The sequence below is a fragment of the Orcinus orca genome, chromosome 6, assembly GCF_937001465.1.
Source record: "Orcinus orca chromosome 6, mOrcOrc1.1, whole genome shotgun sequence".
Lineage (NCBI taxonomy): Eukaryota > Metazoa > Chordata > Mammalia > Artiodactyla > Delphinidae > Orcinus > Orcinus orca.
Window position 1 is genome coordinate 120,556,514 of NC_064564.1, and position 21,429 is coordinate 120,577,942.

General features: G+C 53.8%; 1 protein-coding gene and 1 long non-coding RNA gene across 11 annotated transcripts in view; one reads left to right on the top strand and one right to left on the bottom strand.

The window, feature by feature from the left end:
• The window catches only part of EHMT1 (euchromatic histone lysine methyltransferase 1), a 147,171-nt gene that overhangs the window by 54,801 nt on the left and 70,941 nt on the right, over positions 1-21,429 (top strand). For 7 of the 10 annotated variants that reach the window (XR_007477987.1, XM_049711161.1, XM_049711163.1 and 4 more), the window contains 2 exons: positions 16,375-16,441; positions 20,430-20,986. Coding sequence is in view for 9 of the 10 variants with exons in the window: in XM_049711161.1 (XP_049567118.1) it covers positions 16,375-16,441; positions 20,430-20,986 (624 nt within the window). In the remaining variant the exon portion in view is untranslated. Of the gene's footprint in view, positions 1-15,704; positions 15,842-16,374; positions 16,442-20,429; positions 20,987-21,429 lie in introns of all 10 variants that reach the window. The other 3 variants (XM_033415174.2, XM_033415177.2, XM_049711162.1) reach the window with 3 other exon arrangements.
• LOC125964748 (uncharacterized) overlaps positions 1-21,429 on the bottom strand; it is a 237,139-nt gene that overhangs the window by 33,635 nt on the left and 182,075 nt on the right. The gene's annotated exons all lie outside the window — the stretch shown is intronic.

Genomic DNA, 21,429 nt, shown 5'->3' on the forward strand with positions numbered 1-21,429 from the left:
TCTACACTCTGTGTATTGTTTTTTTAAATATAGACATCTTTGACATAACTACATATCATTTTGATTTCTAACAAAATCCACAGTCATTCAGTATCATCCAGCCTTTTTTTTTTTTTTTTTTTTTTTTTTTTTTGCGGTGCGTGGGCCTCTCACTGTTGTGGCCTCTCCCGTTGCGGAGCACAGGCTCTGGACGCACAGGCTCAGCGGCCATGGCTCACGGGCCCAGCTGCTCCGCGGCATGTGGGATCCTCCCGGACCAGGGCACGAACCCGTGTCCCCTGCATTAGCAGGCGGACTCTCAACCACTGCGCCACCGGGGAGGCCCCATCCAGCCATTTTAAGATTTCCCTCCAGTTATGTCAGAATGTCACTTTACAGTTGATTAGTTCAAATCAGGGCCCAGCATAGCCTGCACTTTGCATGGTTGTTCTGTTTAAGTTCCTCGGCTGTAACTTTCTACCATCGGCTTGGTGAGGAAACTATGTCAGTGGTCTTGCAGAATGTCCCGCTTTCTGGAATTCTGTTAATGATTTTTTTAGGGCCAGTGTATTGATGAGCCATGCTGCCCACTTTGCTTTTTATATTGATAACCTAAGTGTGATAGATGACGTGATACTGAGTGATTTCCCCTGTGATAGTTTTATGTTGCCGAAACTTTGGTTGAAACTGAGTCAGTAAGAACCTGGAGTTTGGAGTGGACTGACTGACCCTGGTTTTTAGGGTGGCGCTCAGTGTGCTGAGTCCTTGTGGTGCAAGTGGGACCTGAGTGAGGCATGCAGCTGACTGTGCCCTCTGCCAGCCAGGCGTTCTGACTTCTCACGGCGTCCAGGGTTTTCACCTTGATATAGCCCAGGCTCCGTGGAGTACAGGAGCTGGGAGTTGCCCAGCCTTAAGCCCTGGGGGAGGGTCCTGAATCTCCACCGCATCCTGTTGGGTTGTGTGCCTGTGGGCACCCATGCCCGCCACCTGGCCACGTGGCCCTGGGGCAATGTCATGTACAGTGGGAGCGGCAGTGTGGTGCTCCCCGTGGAAGGGTCCGAAAACCTGATTTTGTCAGCAAACCACATTGTGGCAACGGGACTATCCAGATTCATTAGAGACAGACGTGTGAACTAGGACGTCAGCGTGTTTGTGGTGTGACTGTCTGCTGCGAGGGAAGTTATACTGAGGGTGAGTGCTGTGTACCCCACTCCCTGGTTTGTGCCTTTGGGACAGATGCCTGCTCCAGCCCAGTGCCTGCCGGCCACCTCGGGAGCTTGTGGCTCGTTCTCATTTTCCTCCACAGTCAGGTCCAGTTAGCGGGGTTCAGTCCGTAGAAGCTTGGGGCGTGGGGTGCTGAGTGGCGAGGCCCGTGCTCTCTGGGGGGCGGGGGGGCTTCCACAGCACCTGGCGCATCTCTTGGTTTGCCAAGTCTTCCCCGTGGATCGGGGTCCTGTGGGGAGACCTCGGCTGTTGGGCCCAGGCTGGGCTTGCCCTGACCCCGGTGGGGGGCCTCCCGGTGGCTGGGAGAGCGGAAGGAGGAGCGCGCCACCTGAGTTGCCTGCTGCCAACGGACACAGTGCCCCGGAACTCAGTGCCCAAGACAGCAGCGATCCTTGTCCCTCTCGGGGGCCAGCGGTTCCGGTGGAGCTTAGAGGATGGCTCTTTTCTGGCCCAGGAGTCTGGGGTCTCAGCTGGAAGACTCAGCACTGGGAGTGGGTGCATCTGAAGGCTCTTCACTCACATGCATATTGGCACTCAGCTTCTCCTGTGGTCCGGGCTCCTGCGTGACCTGACTTTAGATATCAGGGGGGAAATCACTTCAGCTGCATCTCAGGGTCCAGGCCCAGTGAGTGGCCAGGGCACACAGAGCCCACCTTTTGGGGGGAAGTGTGAGCACCATCCAGTAGCAGGGCGTGGAGGATGGGAGACATGTTGGTCTGGCCATCTTTGGAAAAATATAGTAGCTGAGAGAGTTCTAGGTCAAGGGAACAGCGAGGAGGTAGCGCCTTTGGTTTTCTTCTTTGCAGAGAGGCCAGTTAATGGTTAAGTAACAGATGGAAAGGGAGTCTGTTCTGATATTTCAAAATCCCTTAGACGTAATGTATGGGGCCACTTTGGAATTAATTGTGTTTTCCAAATTTAGGAACTAACTCTCCTTTTTCTGCCAAGGGGAAAAACAAAAAGACAAAAGAGGGACAAGGAAATCTGTGAGACATTGAAAGGATTCATTCTTTTTCTCCCCACCCCTTTTGATAATTAGCTAGTGAAATTGGTATGTGGAAAATAGTTTAAAATTAGGGGGTGGGCGGGTAGCGCTCTACATCTCAGAAGTTTCTTGGACTGCAGATGCGTCCCATCTTTGAGAACCTGTTTGTTGCTTACAGCCCGGCGTTGGCATCCCTGTGGTTCTCAGGGAGGGGATGCCACCGCTGGTCCAGGCCTTGGGCAGAGAGGGGCAGATGGCAGGTCGGGTTTGGCATCTCCTGTTATGGCTAGAACCAAAACCTCCCTCCTCATGGGAGAGAAGGTCCCTTTTGTGTGCCCCGTGCTGGGTGCTGTGCAGTGGTCTCCAGGGCGCAGGCCGAGGCAAGCCTGGTGGCCAGTGTGGAGAAGGGGCTTTCCTTTCAGTAGTCATCGGGTGAGCTGAGCGAGCCACGCCTGCCACGAAGATGATTGTCGAGAGGGTTTCTCCTCCTTTCTCTTAATATCGTACTGTTGTTGGGTCTCTTTATAGCTCAGGTAGATAAGGCCTGAAAGCTGACATCCCCTCTCCCAATCCAGCACACGTGCCGCACAGCCCTCTGGAGCCAGGATAGAAATGCTGGTGGCCAGTTGGGAGGGCAGCAGTTCCCTGGGGGCACTGACTGCATCCTTTCCCGCCTCCCCAGCACATGGAGCTGTTTTACATGGTTCTAGTCGAGTTCATCTCAAATTCTTTCCGAAATGGCTTTTGCTGCTTTTAAACTTAAAATGTGCGTGTAGCACTTAAAGATGAACCTTCTCAACCTTTGTGTTTGAGACAGGAGTTCTGTGCAAATGCAGGAGTGATGTGACATGCGTGGATGCCAAGTGGCCTGGGCCTGCGGAGGCCGAGGAAACAGTCAGCTCTGGCTGGAGGCGGGGGCTCCAGTCCTGCAGCTTTCAGGCCTGAGGCCCGGCCGCAGAGCTGGCCCCACAGCGAGTGCAAGGTCTGTGAGCCGCTGTGTCAGCTTTTGTGTTTTTCTGGAGCTGGCTCTCCTGCCCCATCCTCGGGGTTGGCCTGGCCCTGGGGGTGGTCCAGGGTCCCCAGCACACCATTTTGAAGATGAAGTATTTAGAGGCAGTTTTAACTTTCTGGTACTTTTGTGACTATAACCTTATTGTTGAGGTTAGAACTTCTGTGCAGGGAGAGTGTGTGGGAAGATGCTCACTTCTAAGGTAGCTCGTGGTTGGGTCTTCGAGCGGTCCCGCTGTGGGAGCCTGGAGAGGTCGGGACCCTGTGCTCCCTCCCCTCAGAGGCCTTACCCCTCCCCGCTGAGCGGGTGGGGGTCTTACTCTCAGCTCCTGGGCAGGGCAGCAGGCACAAAGGGAGGTAGAAACCGAGCTCCCTCGTGATGGTCGTTGTCATGGTGGTTGTTACTGGTTTGTGGACGTGACCACATCGTCTTTTTCTTTCTTTCTTTTTTTTTATATATATATTTATTTATTTGGCTGCGCCGGGTCTAGTTGCGGCACAGGGGATCTTCGTTGCAGCATGCAGGATCTAGTTCCCTGACCAGGGATTGAACCTGGGCCCCCTGCACTGGGAGCATGGAGTCGTAACCACTGGACCACTAGGGAAGTCCCTGTCTTCAACATGCAAATTGAGAAAGTTATTGAAATCTATAATTTGTCTATAGGCTTGTCTTTTTTTTTTTTTTTTTTTAACATCTTTATTGGGGTATAATTACTTTACAATGGTGTGTTAGTTTCTGCTTTATAACAAAGTGAATCAGTTATACATATACATATGTTCCCATATCTCTTCCCTCTTGCGTCTCCCTCCCTCCCACCCTCCCTATCCCACCCCTCCAGGCTGTCACAAAGCACCGAGCCAATATCCCTGTGCCATGCGGCTGCTTCCCACTAGCTATCTACCTTACTACGTTTGTTAGTGTGTATATGTCCATGACTCTCTCTCGCCCCGTCACAGCTCACCCTTCCCCCTCCCCATAACCTCAAGTCCGTTCTCTAGGAGGTCTGCGTCTTTATTCCTGCCTTACCCCTAGGTTCTTCATGACATTTTTTTTTCTTAAATTCCATATATATGTGTTAGCATACGGTATTTGTCTTTTTCTTTCTGACTTACTTCACTGTGTATGACAGACTCTAGGTCTATCCACCTCATTACAAATAGCTCAATTTCGTTTCTTTTTATGGCTGAGTAATATTCCATTGTATATATGTGCCACATCTTCTTTATCCATTCATCCGATGATGGGCACTTAGGTTGTTTCCATCTCCGGGCTATTGTAAATAGAGCTGCGAAGGCTTGTCCTTTTAATACACATTATCCAAAATATATCTAGCCCTTACTTACCTTTGAATTTTAAGAATCTTCTAGGGGGTAATGTCAGAATTTCTATGATCATTCTCCCACCATCCATTGTTTATTTAACAACAACAAAAAAGTCAGCAGTGTGGTAGAAATTGATGGGTGGGCACCTGGGAGGCAGAGCGGTGGGACCCTCTTGCGCAGGGAGTGAGAGTCTGGGTCTGCCCAAGGCTGTCACCTGGGTGGGAAGGCCCCTCGCCTCTCAGGTGAGCAGGTGCAGGTGCCAATGAGGAGGCTCACGGGTCTGAGAGTTAAGTACAAAGGATTCCTTGTAATTTTCCTGGAGAGTTCATGGAGACTCCTCATAGAATCCTAACCTTAATGATCTGTGCTGTACCGTTGTCCATTGGTATCTGTCCGTTGTCCCTTCGTATCTGTTGGGGATTGTTTCCAGGACCCCCTGCAGATACCAGAATCGTGGATGCTCAAGTCTCTTATGTGAAATAACAGTGCTATTGTTTGCATGTAATCTAAGCACATCTTCTGTATACTTTAAATCACCTTCTGATTATTACTTGTAATACCGGATACAGTGTAAATGCTGTGTAAACAGTTCTGAGTACGATGTAAATGTTGTGTAAACAGCTGCCGGCGCCTCGCAAACTGGCAAATTCAAGTTTTGTTCTTTCGCACTTTCTGGAGTTTTTTTCCGAATATACTTGATCTGCAATTGGTTGAGTCTGCGGGGGTGGAACCCTCGACACGGGGCCAACTGTGTGTGTAACAAAAACTGTCTTTTTAAAAAGCATGTAGGAGCAAATGTTGTAAACTGAGGCTAACTGCATCATGACAGATTGCACTTGGTGCTCATTCTTCTCATGTCCAGTGATGTCCAGTGGGGGCGGATGGAGGCCCTGGGCCTTGAGGAGGGAACACAGGCTACCTTGACGTCACCTACAGATAGCGCTGTTGGAGCGGCAGGTGGTTCTTACGTGCTTGTTCTGTGGCTACACTTAGCGGGAGGGACACCAAATAAGTGGTGCTGCTGTGAGAACTGGTACAAGATATTTGTTTTACTCATTAAGAAAATCTGAGTGAGACTTAGTAGATGGGAGTCTTCGTCCTCGTGATAGAAACGCGGTCGCTATCTCCTGTCCTGTGACATCACTACAATGAACACAGCCATCCGCCAGTGTCACCTAAAGATGACTTTAGAATATGACTTCTCTGGTCTTTGCATCTGGGTATTTCCCCCCTCCCCCACTTTTTTGTTAAAAACAAACGACTGTACACTTTTTCTTGGGAGATACTCTTTGTAATATCATGCAGCCAGAATTGGTTGCCTGAGTGTACTTCAGCTGCTTCTCGTCTTCCATGGAGTTGGGGGGTCTTTGCTGCACAGATGTGCTGTGTGGGATCTGAAACCGGTCTGTGTCGCTGGCACAGGTCCTGGCCGCTGCCCTGTGTGGAAGGGTGCCCTGTTGTCCCGCGCGTGGGGAGCAGGCAGGGTCCAGAGCAAGGCGAGGCAGGGTGGGTTCTTGGCGGGGCAGCTGCGGGGTGGCGGGACTCTGGTGTCTGAGCGGCCACAACCATACTGAGGGCTGTGTGATTGGAAGTTAACTTGAGGAGCGTTGACTGAAACAGGAAAAATACGCAATGTAGGAGCCGTGAGCTGAGTTTTCTTCCGGATCTTACCGAGGACTGTAGCCTGGGAGACAGCTTCTCAGTAGCTCTGAGGGGCTGCTCTGAAGAGGTGGGGGAGCGGCCAGGATCTGTGTGGTCTGGGCCAGGGGGTGTGTGCAGCCAAGCACACATCTCGGTAGAAGGTAACTGCTAGTCACGGGGAAGGGGTATTTCCATTAATGATTTTAGCCCTTTTTTTCTGTGTATGGAAAGAGGCAGGAATTTGGGTTCATTAAAATTCTTCTGAGATACCTACTCTCTAAGGGGCCTATTTTTCCAAAGCACAGAGAGCCTCTCAGGGTGCGCTCTCTGTCAGCACTGCAGTGGCTCAGACTTAACCCTTGTAGAACGGGTGGTGGGTGTGTTCTTTCCTTTTTTTTTTTTTTTTTTGCTGTACACAGGCCTCTCACTGTTGTGACCTCTTCCGTCGTGGAGCACAGGCTCTGGACGCGCAGGCCCAGCGGCCATGGCTCATGGGCCCAGGTGCTCCGCAGCACGTGGGATCCTCCCGGACCGGGGCACGAACGCGTGTCCCCTGCATCAGCAGGCGGACTCCCAGCCACTGCGCCACCAGGGAAGCCCGCGTTCTTTCTTTTACATAAGGATACCTGAAGACCCTAGCAAGACTTTTTTTTTTTTTTCACCACCTTGAGATGTTTTTATTGAAATGCATATGGTATGGGTAACAAGCGACCTCCCTGTGGTCCAGGTGGGACCTCTTCCCCCAGAGATGGGTCAGGCCAAACAGCCCAGTGGGGCAGACAGTCTCCCAAGTGGTAAAAGGGAGCCAAGTTAGGGAAGGCCTCCCATGCCAAGGCATAAGAGATGGTGTGAGAGCAGGACTTCATAATTCCTTTGGTTTTTTTCCTCTGCATTTTATTTTCTTCTGTGTTCTATTCTCTTATGAAGAAATTGTTTGACTAATAATTCTTTTTCTTTTTAGGAGTATGATTTCACAGGGCAGAGAATATTGCCTTTTGAAATGTAAGCATTGCCATTTCAGAATTACAGAAACCTAGGGTCCTTCTGTCCTTTGCTGATCCTCACAGACTCAGTGTAGGGCTGCCAAGTTCAGCAAGTAAGAATACCAGATGCGGGACTTCCCTGGTGGCTCAGTGGTTAAGAATCCGCCTTCCAATGCAGGGGACACGGGTTCGATCCCTGGTTGGGGAACTAAGATCCTACATGCCGTGGGGCGGCTAAGTCCGCTGCTCCAGAGCCCATGCGCTGCAGCTAAGATCCGATGCAGCCAAATAAATAAATAAATATTTTTTTAAAAAAGAAAAGAAAACCAGAGCCTGATGCATATTAAAGTGGTGAAGAAAATTAAAAAAAAAAAAGAATACAGGATGCCCAGTTACATTTAAAGTTCAGGTAAACATGCTAAAACACGGCTTGTCATTTATCTGAACTTAAGATGTCGCTGGACATCCATGTGTGGGCAGCTTGTTGCGCCCACTGCCCCGTGTTGGCCTTACACATCCAGCTCGGGGTCAGATTCTCCCTCACCACTTGGGGTGTGTTTTTTCCCTTAGGGTTTGTGTATATCGAAATCTGCCAGTTTGCATTTAAGGAAAAAACTTCACAAACTGGAAACTTTTCTTTCTTTTTTCTCCAGCCACATCAGCTCTTTAGGATGTGAAAACTGATGCTCCAAAGGGTAGAGTTTGTTCTTCTGGGAGGGGCGGTCAGACCCAGCTCGCAGTGAGCATGTGGCTGTCGCACTCCCCAAAGGGCGTGCTGCCGCTGCCGCTCACTGGCCATTCTGGCCACCTCCTGGGCAGACTTTGTACCCCCGCCCCGGTGCCTTTCAGGTGGATCTAACTGGGATTTTAATCAGAGGCAGTGAAGAAGTCGAATGAGGGTCTGGATAGGCTGGTGGAGGGACTCTTACTGTGAGCAGTTCTGGCATCGTGGGGTCCCAGCTCCAGTTTTACTGTCAAAAACGGCAGGTCACCGAATGTGAGGATGCGAGGAGGGTTAGGACCAGCTGGCAGGGCTGAATGGAGGACAAGGCTGGAGGGGGACCGGCCTATTCTCCAGTGGACAGATGGACCTTAGCCACATGGTGCAGAGTCTGAGGGTTTTCTTCTGGTTTCTCTTCTGTTTAAGGCATGTGGACACTCGAGGCAGGAGCGCTTTGTTTTTGCATATTTAAGAAGAGTTGAGTCTGACTTCCTTGGCAGTCCAGTGGTTAAGAGTCCTTGGTTCTACTGCAGGGGGCTTGGGTTAGATCTCTGGTCCGGGAACTAAAACCCACATGCAATGTTGAGTTTAGGACTGTAAAGATTCCTGATTCTGTGAAGAGAGGGGTGTCCTTGGGTATAGCCCCACCCCTCAGGACCCCGCACCTGCCTTCAGTCTTTCCTCACTGCTTTCACCCTGTAAATGTCTTTTTATTTACAAGTTTGTATGCAAAGGGCTCTTTGACTGAGAGAAGCCCCAGAATCTCTGCAAATCCCAGGCTCTGAGAGGATTCCCTTTTTCAGTCTGGGTTTGGGAGTGTGATATGAAGTCTGCTCCTGAAATGTTCTGGAGTTCGGGCAGATGTGCTGAGGATAAAGAGGACAAAAAGCCCTGGAAGGAGCTGTTTTTCTGGAATTGTCGTGTCTCGGTGGTGCAGTGGACGAGAGTTGTACGGCGTGTGTGCCTTGTGTACACCTGGTGAGCACACATGGTCCCCGCTGGTTCCCGCTGCAAGCTGTGGATTCTTAGTCGTGCCCAAGTTTGTGGCATCTGAAAAACGGAAGGCCTGATGCTTACGGATGAGGTTGCCGGTCCGGATTCCCGGTGCTTTTGCGGGTGGGGTCTGACTCTGGGGTTGTCTGTCTTCCAAGGAGGAGGTGAAGGAGGTGCAGGTCCTTCCTTATTGGGACACATGGGTCTTGGGGTGGAGATGGGGCCCAGCCTTGCGGTTGAAGCCCTCGTGATTTAGGCGGTGGCCGTGGTACTTGAGCAGGGTGAGCAGGTTCGGCCCGTGCTGAAGGAGGGATGGAAAGTGGGGCAGGTCGTCTGGGGGGGGCGCCCATTCCTTCACCTCCTGGCTTCCTGAGGGTGGGGTGTTGGGGTCTCAGGCCACGGGGGCCATGGATCTCTGGGCTATGGGCAGGGCCGCCAGGGTGAGCTGCCAGCACTGGGTCAGGGGCTGTGCCTTTAGAGAAGCCAGGTTGGGGAGGCCTCCGCCCTGACCAGTGACCTTGATCAGTGATGTGGCCTGGGGGAGAGTTTAGATGATTTTATTGGAAGTTCTTCCAGGAAAGAGACCAGGCTTTTGGGAAACGAGTTAGCCACTGGTGGACCTTCACCAGTGTTGATTCTGTTGTCTGTGTATGAGTGAGAGACTGGCCTTTGGGTTCTGTGCCTCTGCGGCCATGTTGACTTAACTAAGAACTTGAATTGCTGGCTGGTTGTTCATGCACATTAATGTGTTTCACTCCCATACAACTAGGTAGATGGTTGTAAATGGAAAGGTCTTGATTTGAAGTCGAATAATTACCTCAAAACTTTGTTTTAACCCATTGTTTTGTTTTGCTTCGATCAGGGAGAAAGAATAACCTGCTAGGCTAGACAGGGTTGAGGTAAGCAGTAACATTTCTTTATTGTGAGCTTTACGAATATGTGCTGCTCTTCCTTTTTTTTTTTTTTTTTTGTGATATGCGGGCCTCTCACTGTTGTGGCCTCTCCCGTTGAGGAGCACAGGCTCCGGATGCGCAGGCTCAGCGGCCATGGCTCACGGGCCTAGCCGCTGCACGGCATGTGGGATCCTCCCGGACCGGGGCACGAACCCGTGTCCCCTGCATCGGCAGGCGGACTCTCAACCACTGCGCCACCAGGGGAGCCCTATTTTTCTTTTTTTTTCTCTTCCTTTTTATGCAAGAGAAATTGGCCACTGGCGGGGCCTGTGTCTTAAATAAGGCACAGCAAATGTTAGAGCAGAGCCCTAGGGCAGGTTTTGTCAGGTAGAGGCTTGTACAGAAGTTTCAGACCGAGAGAGTATTCCTTTTCTTTGATATTTGTTTTTCATATTCATCTGATAAGCTAATGTGTCCTTCGTTTGGAGACTTCATAGCATCCCAGACTCCAGCACACTGTCCCTTGCCCTACAGGTGTCAGCCGCTTGGGTGTGCCCCTCCTTGCCCACCCCTGCCTGTCCTCTGCCCTCCCTCCTTCCCCATGCCACCCCCTCCCCCTGGTCCTCTTCCACCCTGTGCCACCGGCAACAGTCACTCAGAGAAACGAGCGAGGAGGTGCTTGGGTTTTAAGTAGGAGACAGAAGTGAGGCAGAGATGGCGGTGCTGTTTCCAGGTCTCATGCTCACCCAGGGCCTGGTGTGTTGTGAGCACGTCAGCGGGTTCCTGAATGCACTCGGGTAGACACAGAGCAAAATAGCGGCCCAGTCTGGCATTATTTGAGTGTGTTACATAATATTCTTTTTTTTTTTTTTTTTTTTTGCGGTACGCGGGCCTCTCACTGCTGCGGCCCCTCCTGCCGTGGAGCACAGGCTCTGGACGCGCAGGCCCAGCGACCATGGCTCATGGGCCCAGCCGCTCTGCGGCACACGGGATCCCCCCAGACCGGGGCACGAACCTGCGTCCCCTGCATTGGCAGGCGGACCCTCAACCACTGTGCCACCAGGGAAATCCCATAATATTCTTAAAAGAGACTTTTTTGGGGGAAAGGTCATGAACCATAATTTTGTGGGTGAACGTGTGGCTGGCTGGTGCTGTGACAGGAGGCAGCTGGTTTGCCACTGTGTTCATAGGGTCCTGGGGGCTGTGCCCACCCCGGCTTGTCTCCAGACACCTGCTGTGTTCATGGGGTCCCGGGGGCTGTGCCCGCCCAGCTTGTTTCCAGACACCCATTGTCACCAGTCAGGGCCCGGGGCCCAGAGGTGTTGTTGGCGGGCCCGGTGTCCTTGCTGTGGGGCAGTGGCCCCAGAGTGAGGATGAATTCAGTCACTAAGCGTGTCGTTTGGTGCCACCCTCCTGATTCCTGCTAAGGTGCCGACAGCATTGCCCTTGCACCATCTGTGCAGATGTCAGTACTGCGAAACGGGTGAGTGGGATCCTGCTGGTGTTATGAAAACAGTCTTGATCTCTGGAAGAGTCTTGGGGACCCCAGAGAACTCCTGTTTGAGGGGGTTGAAGAGTGTAGGAGGTTGGCAGTTGGGATGCAGCTGTGATGGGCTGGGAGAGGCAGTGAGGCCCGGCCACGTGGGGCTGAGGGTAAAGATGAGGTACAGCCTTGCCTGGCCCTGGATGGACAGTGGGAAATCAGGGGCCTGGGATCAGACATCCTGGCCCCATGGCCCAACCCGGTGGGGACAGGTCATGGCATCATTACTGAGATGTGGCCAGGACAGGTCCTGGGAGGTGACGCCTCAAGTCAGGTGCTGCCAGTGAGGTCAGGGGGCAGGCGGATGAGTTAAGATGCGTGAAGCAGGCCTGGGCAGGAGGGCATTTTCTCCGGTCTAGACCCTGAGGATCAGTACCTACATGCAGGAGTAAGTGGAATCTGACTTGGTGCTGGTCCCGGGTGTCAAGAGGCCAACTCTGTGGGGAACCCCCCAGGAGCCTGTCCAGGCACCCCGCCAGGGTCGCCACAGCTCTTCACTGTTTCAGAGTCTGGAAACCCAGATTTCTTGTAAACTCTCCTACTTTTTAAATGTTGATAGTTCATTGAAGGTGGAAACAGCTGTGCTGTCTGACTCCCGAGCCTGCTACTCCTTTGGGGGTTTCCCCCACCCCGCCACTAGTTGTCTTTATGTCTCTGTTCTCCTGCTCTCTCCGGACCTGAGTCCCACAGCCAGTGCTGGAACCCTTGCGTTTGCCCGTGGTCCTGGGCCCCCGGTGACACGGGGTGCAGGCGCAGCAGTTTGTGGAGCTCCCAGTGCACGCGTGTTCTGTGTCCTCACGCATCCTGGGCTGCGGGTCTGCTGGCTCCGCGTCAGGCACCAGGTCTGTCGTCCTCACAGCAGCTCCTGGAACAAGCGGTCCCTGCCTTGCAGCTGCAGAAGCCAGGTGACCTCGGCAAAGTGCAGGGGGACAGAGGAGCCGGATAGGGCCTGGGTCCTCAGGTCCCAAGCCTGTGCTTCTGCGCCTCTGCCGTGGACCAGTTCCCCTCTGGGAAGTCCTTGCTGCTGCCTCTCTGTTCCCTGCAAGACGCGCTGTCGTCATTTCAGTTCTACCCTGTCTGCCCTGTGGCCACACAGCGTGCTTCCAGTCTGAAGACTTTCCTAACTTTTCCTTTTTAAAACACTTTAATTTGAAATAATTTCAAACATACAGAAAAGTTGCAAGATTAGTACAGTGGCTCCCATCTACCCTTCACCCAGACTCCACTTGTTATGTCCTTCACACGTGCACATGTGTGCACACACACCACACACATGCATCTTGTCTCCTCTGTCCCGCACAAAGGTAAGTCCAGGCTCTTATTTACTACAAACAAGGACATTTCTCTGAATAACCATCAAGATACCCGATGTTGACACAACCGTCTGGTCTGCAGTGCATACAGGTGTCACGGTAATCACACGTGAACACGGTGCCCGGTCGCTGTGCGTGCAGTCGTCACAGTAGTCCCTTCACAGCGCTTTCCCGCTCTGGACGGGGAGTTGAGGGGACTCCAGCTCCTCGGTCTTCCTTTTCCAAGGGCACATCACGTTGCTTTCTGGAAACCCTGGTGGCAGGAAGGGTTAGGGTTAGGGTGCATCCCATCAGGAGACCTGCCGCTTTGTCCGTGACCGTCCCATGGGTGAGGCTACAGGTTTCTCCACGGAAGGTCACTGCTCTTTCCTTTACTTGAGGGAATTCCCTCTTACTTGAGGACAATGTTGCGGCGAGATACTTTGAGATTCTGTAAGATCCCGTTTCTTACGAAACTTCCTCCACGAGTTGTAATGGTGGCTTCAGCTCCCAGCCCTCTCTCTGCCTTCAGTTGTTGGCATCTAGGATAAGCAGCTTTCCCTGTTGGATTTGTTTGTTATCCATTCATTTATTTAATGCTGGTGTTTATTCACTGGTTTACAATTCCTGTTCCTGTCATTATTCATTTTGATGCTCCAAGTGTCGTAAACTCCGGAGTGGGCATCCCTTGGGTCTGTCCTGGTTCTTGGACGCCCCCTGCCAGTTTGAGTGCTTCGTTTTCAGGCACAACCCGAGGTTCTAAGCTCCTCTTGTGCCCCCGCCTTGCCTGGAGTTGGTCCTCTCTGCCAGGAGCCTCAGTCTCTCCGTGGAGGTGGCACGTGGGAGTCGAGATTCTGTGCTGCTGCTGCCCAGGGGCCCTCGCACTGCTCAGAGCTTCTGCTGTGCGCACTGCCGTTGGCTCGCGTCTTCTCTGGAGGTTTTCCTCCTCCTGTTGTGGCCCCGTATCCCAAGCTCACTCTGGGGTTAGTTGAGGCTCTTCTTGCAAAGCAGAGACTGAGGTCACCCATCCACCTTTTACTGTCGGGATTGTCACAGCCCCTGCCTGTGGGAGAGCTGGCAGGGGTTTCAAGTGTCTGCCAGCAGTTCTGTTTGGTTCTGGTTTTGTTAGTGGTTTGGGCTACGTGTTCCACCTGTAATCCTTTCCTGGTTGATGTCGATTTTGTAGGTTGCTGGCCCTTTGGAAAAGGCAACGAAAACCATGTTCCTCTATTTTTTTTTTTTTTTTTTTTTGCGGTACGCGGGCCTCTCACTGCTGTGGCCTCTCCCGTTGCGGAGCACAGGCTCCGGACACACAGGCTCAGCGTCCATGGCTCATGGGCCCAGCTGCTCCGCGGCATGTGGGATCTTCCCGGACCGGGGCACGAACCCGTGTCCCCTGCATCGGCAGGCGGACTCTCAACCACTGCGCCACCAGGGAAGCCTCCATGTTCCCTCTTGCTAGGTACATATAGGTTCAACTCACAGAGCATCTGGGTTCAGGAGATTTCTGTCTTTCTTGCCCTGGTCGTGGGCCGAGCTCACCCGCAGCCTCAGTCTCTGGGCCTTTGGGCTTCCAGATGTGGCACTGGCAGTGCCCACAAGGAGCAGGGTGGCCGCAACACGTGTGGACTGTGCGTCTGGGCTGTCCCAGAGCGCCCCTCAGGCTTGCGCCACACCCAGTCCCCTAGGAAGACCCTGTTTTTCTCTGCCACATGCTTTCTCAGCTTCTTCCTCCCGCCCGGCACTGCCGACAGGTTGGGGACAGGACAGGTTCCCCCCTTTGGACCCTGAGTGCTCATGCTGGCAGGGCAGACAGGCTGGTGGTGTGCCTGGTGGTGGTGGGACCAGCAGGGCCACAAGGCGAGGTCCAGGTGAGGCTGTCTGAGAAGGTGGAGCTTGGCCTGCTGAGGGGTGGCGGGGTCCAAGGGCCAGAGGCTGGCATCAGGGTGTGGGAGGGGGTGCCGAGGGGAGCAGAGGCTGGGCTTTGCCATCCACGATGAAGGCTTGTTTCTCCTTGACGAGGAGGGATGTGTCAGGTCTGACTCCGTAAGAAAGTACTCCCCTTCTTCTGGGAGGAAGGCTGTGAGGCCTCAAGAGTTTCCCTTAGTGCCTGGCACCAAATTCCAGCTTCCTAACTGCAGAAGGGGCAGCAGGGAGTTGGCCAGTGCCAACAGACCAGGACTGTTTAATCCAGGCCTGTAGATGGTATGAGCACAAGGCCACTGGGAGGGGCTGGAGAAGAGCCCCCAGCTGGCTACCCCTCACCGCTGCAGCCTTGCAACCCCTGTTTTATAACGTCACAGCACCCCACACTCTAGGTGAAGTTAATGTGTTTGTTTCTTATCCCCCGACTGGAACAGGGCTCTGAGGACTTTTCTGAAAAGGACCACACATGGCTTTGACCACAGAGGTTTCTGTCACATCTTGTCATTATTGTTCATAGGTCTCTGGTGATGTAAAAACCACTGTCAGCTGGCCCTGTGGCCTGGACCCTGCTGTCCACTGAGGCCTCCCCTTGGGCTGGCAGGTGCCTGGCACACAACAGATGCTCAGGAACGGTGGCTGGCCTTCATCCATGTGGCCACGTACACGACTGAGCTCCTCAGCTCCTAGAACAAGGGACCCTGTGTGACCAGCTAGGAGTGGATGTCCACCCAGGCGCCATTGGCTGTGGTCTGGTGGCCAGGACCGGGTAGTGCCAGTGAGACCCTACCCCTGTGTGTGTGTGCATGCACACATGCCTCAAAAAACAAGTCCTCTTAGGTCCCCTGAGGAGTTCTCAGGGGCCCCAGGGATCCTCAGCTTACACTTTGAAAACCGCTGGGTTTCAAACCACTGGTCAGGCCAGACGTGGAGCCCTGGAAAGGTAGGAGAGTGGAGCCTGCAAGTGGCCGGAGGGAGCTTGCCGTGCTTGTGCCCCTTCTTGGCCCGCAGGCCTGGGGTGGTGGAGTCAGCGGGTGGGGACTTCTGGAGGTGCCAAGGAAGGAGGGCGCCGTGGGGGTGGGGGTCCGGGTGGGGGTGGGCACTGCTCCAGGGAGCCGCCTGACCCCAGTGAAATTAGCAGTGGGAGCCAGGCTCAGGAGGAGTGTTGCGAGCATATGTTGTGGTGTCTCTTGAAGAAAACATTCCAGAACGTTACGCAAGCGTTATGGGAGCTATGCCCCTAGACTCTGGATGTCGCTAAGAGAGATGCCTAGAGGGTCTGCGTCAGCTGCTCCCCCCGTGGACCGGACACCTGCAGAGACCCCGCTTAAGGGTGTGTTGTGTGTTTCTGTTCGTTCTCTAACCAGACTCTCACATTCCTGAAGGCAAGAAGTCTGTCTTAAAACCATTGCAAGAGGCACCGTGTAATTCACGTCTCTGTATGGTAGACTCAAATATTTAGTGATTCAGGTTTTCATTGAATTTTCTTGATTTGTCCATTTCTGTAACTTTTCTCTAGGTTGTTGGACATTTGAAATACTTAGATGAATTGTTGTCAGCAGCAGAGTGCACTTTGAAATAAATTGTAGCATTCCTATGATAGAGAAAACATTTGCAATTTTAGTTACGTAAGCCATGCATTCTTATTATTAAAAGACTGTCCCCCCAATACAGTTGAAGTAGAGGTTTCCCGGGGCTGTGGTTGACTGCTGGTCCTCCTCCCGAAGAGACGGTGTCAAGAGCATTTTCCACTGGCTCGAGGTTCCCTGTCCGTCCTGTCCTTGGTGGTTTAGTTTTGGTTTGGATGCGATGCCCACGGACAGGAGTCCTGCTGGCGGAGCCCGGCTGACATTTATTTCTCTTTAGCAGGCGGTTCCGGCGAAGGGGGAGACCAAGCAGGACTGCGGCCTGGGAGCCGAGCTGCCGAGTGAAGGTAAGGGCGCCTGGGGCCCCTTGCCTGGCCACCCCTCCTCAGCCAGGCCTGCCGTACGGCCTCCTCCTGTGGGGTCCCGGGGCTCATGGTCCTCTAGGAGGGTGGAGGCCCTGTGCGTCCTGGTCCTCAGGGCGCCGTGAGGCCAGCAGGGGGGCGGCCGCACCAGGTCTTGGGGCATGGAAGCTGCTGCGGAGGTGCCAGGAGGTAGAGGGAGGCTGGCGAGGGGCTGGTACATAGGGGAGCTTTTGGAGGGACAGGCCGGAGTCAGGCTGGGAGGTGCTGGCTCTGGGACAGACCGTGACAGGTAAACCCCACTGTCCCACCCAAGCTGCCTGGGGGTGCCAGCCAGACCCCTTTGGAGAGCAGCGTCCTGGCTGGATACCATGAGGCCGGCGCCTGGGAGCCTCAGATGCTGGTGTCCGCCTGGCCGTGTCGGCACAGGCCCTCCTGTGCGAACAGCAGGGCCATGCGGACGAGAAGCGTGTCTCAGTGTCGTCCTGCTGGCTGGTGGTGTGGCGCTGTCCCCACTGACGTGGGAGGAAACGCGCCCGCACCGCGCTCCTGTCCCTTGTGACAGAGATTGCCGCCTGGTCCCGGCTGCACACCCGCGCCACCGCCCCAGCCTGGTCCCTGGACGATGTCCACCCGCCTCTCAGCTGGGTGGGGAAGAGGCTGGCTCGGGGCCAAGGTCAGGCGAGCTTACCCGGGCTGTCAGACGCCCATCCGGCCCTGCATCCTCTGAAGACACACAGACAGTGGCCCGTGGGTGGCAGAGGCCAGTCTGGAGAGGTTGCCGTGTGTGCGGCAGTGGGAGGCGAGGGCCCTGCCTTTCCAGGCACTGCAGGGAGACGGAGGCCTGTTTCCCAGTGTTCCGTGTAGACCTGTGAGCTCGGTGCGGGCGGCGCTGAGCCTCCCAGGACGAGGCCTCGAGTGGCCTGGTGGCAGGGACCACCTTGTGCCCTAGGCCGGCAGCCGCTTTTTGTCTTTCCCGAGCTGTGGTGCGGCCCCCACGATGGGAACTGCTGCGGGCCTGCCCCTCCCTGGTGGGCCCACATGCTGCTCTGACACCTTTTCACATCCACGGGGTCCTCTGCTTTTGTGACCACCCCGTGCACACCCGAGGGTGACAGTGGGTGAAGGCAGAGTACGGGCCCCCAGCTTGGGGCTGATGGCAGGGCAGCCTTGCTTTAGAGAAGGGACCCAGCAGCCCAGGCCACAGGGCAGGACCGTCTTACCTGTGAGTGTGTCGCTTAGCATGTGACCAAAATGCTTCAGGTTCTAGTAGAGCTGTTGGGACTCAGGGAGCTGAGTGGGGTGGGGGTTGGGCAACTGCCTGCCTGGCTTCCCAGGGCTGTTTCCAGCCTCACCCCCTCTCTCCCTGGGGCATCTTCTCCAGACAGCCCAGCTTGGACGGAAGGCCATGGCCCTGCCCTGCTTTCTGCCCTCGCCCTGCACCTCAGGGTGCCTCATCCGGCCCACCGGCCCCTCTCTGCTGCACCCCGGCTGGCCCTGGGGCGCTTCCCTCCTGGAGCTGCCCTGCACACTGTCCTGCCTGTCCCTTTGCTCACAGTGGTGGGACCTCTGAAGACCTGCCTCAGCGTTTTCCTTCTGGCGCTGTCTTCCTCCCTGTTCCTTGAAATGTTCCCTTCCTTGGGCTCCCACTCTGTCTGCCCTCCTGGGCCCTTTTCTAAAAGAAGTTGTGGATGAGTGATGCCAGGTGCCAGTCTCCTCTGCACACGGCCCCTGCGCCCAGGCCTGGGCCCTCCTTTCGAGGAACCTCCAGACTGATTCCTGCAGCAGCTGCACCACGTCCATGCCCCCCAGCAGCGAGGGCGGCTCCCGACAACACTCGTCGGCACCTTCTTTTTGGTTCCATCTGTCCTAGTGGGTGCAAAGTGGTATCTCGTCGTGGTTTTGATGTGTATTTCCTTGCTGGCTGGCGATGCTGAGCATTTTTTTCATGTGCTTATTAGCCATTTGTGTATCTTCTTTGGAGAAATGTCAATTCAGATCCTTTGCCCGTTTTTAAAATTGGTTATTGATTTTTATTAATGCATTGTCAGAGGTTTTTAAAAATATATTTTAGGTACAAGTTCCTTATCAGATGTGTGATTTGCAAATACTCTTTTCCAATCTATGGGTTGTCTTTTCACCTTCTTGATGGTATCCTTTGAAGCACAAAATAAAGTCCAACTTACCTGTTTTTCTTTGGTTGCTTGTGGTTTTGTTATAGCATCTAAGAAACCATTGCTTCATAGAAGATCATGAAGATTTATGCCTGTGTTTTCTTTTTATAGTTACAGATCTTGGAAACGTTTTCAGTTAATTTTTGTATATGGTGTGAGGTAAGGGTCCAACTTTATTCTTTTGCAAGTTGAGATGCATTTGTCCTAGGAGCTTGCCTTTCTGAGCACCTGTCAGCGTCTGGCCCCTGGGTGGCTGTGCTCGACGCGCCGTGACTGTCCGCATCACGCGCCGTGACTGTCCGCATCCCCGTCCTCCTTTGTGTTGGGAGAGGCCCATTTCCCCTTCCTTTGCTGTGCTTTTCCACGATTTACTTTGCTGTTTGTGAAAATTTGTTTTCCCTGCACATTTCAGAATAAGGTTATGGAGTTCCTCAATACACTGATTGGAATTTTGATTAGGGTATCATTGAACTTAGAGAGTCAGTTTGAGGCGACATGCATCTTTGTATTTTTGCCGTCACGTTCAAGGTCGTGAGATACTTCCATTAAAATTTTTTTTCTCTGCAGAGACTTTGCATGATCTTGGTTAAAGTTTTATATCCTTTATAGTTTTTCCTGCTTTTTTATGAATACTGTCTTTTTTTTTCCTTATGTTTTCTCAAAAGTTAAGGCCAGCGTAGAAAAATGCCTTTGGTTTTTGTACTTGATTTCAGATTTGGCAGCCTTGCTGCACTCGTGTTTGACTTGCTGACGGACCAGGTGTGCAGGAGAGCCTAACCGTTGTCGCCAGGCCTTGCTCCTCGTTTCTCTCTCCCGTGGGGTCATCTGGGACCCCACTCTTGTGTGAACCTTTGTGGTGTTAATGGATGTCCTGATGTTGTTTCTGATCCTACATGGAATTCATGCAACATTTCTGAATAAGTGTATCTTTGCTGTAGGTTGGCATGCGGCCTTCTCCAAGTTGAGTAGGTTTTCACCTATTCAGTTTTGCCAAGGGTTTTAAAAAAAATTAATAGCTGTTTATTCATTCAGACAGTACTTACTGCACTTGTGTTTCTGTGCTCAGGGTACAGTAGTGAACGTGGACCTCTCCTTGCAGGGGCCAGTACAGTGTCGTGATGGAGTCATGGCAGGTGATGTGCTGTAAACAGGGGTACAGGGGTGATGGGTGGTGGGGTCTTGGACGTGACCACAGCCCCTCTGCACCCAGCGCTGTAACTGTGAGCTTTCTGCTGGGGTCTGTAGTGAGGCTCCGCATGTGGCGATCTGCTGGTGGGAAGTGTGTTTCTTGTTTATCAAGTTGAGGAGACGCGCTTCAGAGACCAGGGGCTTGTAACGAGGCTTCTGGCTGACAGACTGAAAACTCACCCTGTTTTCTTTAGGTCTGTTTTTGGGAAGCTGCTCCCGAGGCCTTGTTTCCTGTCTCTGAATCCTACCCAGTTTTGTTTTCCAGTGGTGAATTTGTTCCTGGAGGATATGTAAATCCTGCATAATGTGTTGGAAGTCTTTTAAGAATTCACTGGAGGAGTGGGGTGTTTGTTTCAAGGACCACACCCCACCCACACCTCACTAGGGACGGGGCGCAGACCGCCCTTCTGGGGATGGGGTCATTCCCCCCTTAACTGACTCACTGTCGAGACAGTGTCTGTGACATACTTTATATTTAATCCGTCTGAACTCAAATGTTTGTCTATGAAATAAAGTGGTTTTTCTTCAGACAGTTTTGTGTAAGCAGGGCAGTGGGGGCTCTCGTGTTGGGGTCGCAGGCGGGGCAGCCACTGACTCTTCTCCTCCTTCCGTAGGGTCACCTATGGCTGCTGATGAAGGCTCGGCAGAGCAGCAGGGAGGGGAGGCCCATGTGGCTGCAGACGGGGAAACCAACGGGTCCTGCGACAAGAGCGATGCCAACGGCCACCCGGCCGCTGTGAAGCACACTCAGGAAAGCACGAGAGTCAGCCCGCAGGAAGGAGCCGGTCCGGTGGCCCGGATAGCAGAAAATGGGATTTTGGACAGAGACACTGAGGTGGGGAAGCAGAACCACATCCGAGCCGACGGCTTCACTCAGACTCCCGTCGTCGGGAGCAACGGCTACTTCCTCGGCAAGGCCCCCCTGTCTGAGCCACCGCTGCGGGTGGCTGGCGCCCTGGCCTCCTCCCTGCCCGGTCACGCCGCGAAGACCCTCCCTGGCGGGGCTGGCAAAGGGAGGACTCCTGGCGCTTTTCCCCAGCCGCCGGCCGCCATGCCAGCCAAGCCTGGGGAAGGCAGCAAGGACACAGAGGACAAGAAGGCCCCGGCCCCGGGCGCTGACGTCAAGGTCCACAGGGCTCGGAAGACCATGCCGAAGTCCATCCCGGGCCTGGTAACGCGTCCCTGTTGGGGTGGGGCCGCTCTCCTGTCTGTCTCCTCTTTTGTTTCGTGTGCGGATGGCAAGTGGACTTCTGTGCGTGGAGGGGAGAGGCCGGGAAGTGGTGGGGTCGTCAGCCACGGTTGCCTGCGGGCCTTGTAGGGTTCCTGAGTGTGACCCGTCAGCCTGCTTTCTGGGCTTCTCCTCGTAGGTGCCTGGGCTCACCGGGAGCTCCTCGTCCGCGTTGGGGAGTTACTGGCTTGGGAGACTCAGCACCCGCCTGTCTCTCTGGGGAGTGAGTAGGCAGGAGGGCGGCTGGGGCCCGGGAGTGACGCGCTACAGACACAGGGCGTGGTTTGCTCCCTGCTTCCTGCACGAAGTCCGGGTGTGCAGTCAGACGCCTGGCATTGCTTGTGCTGGTGCTGCTGGTGCGGGTCGGACCCTTCCCCAGGGGCCCC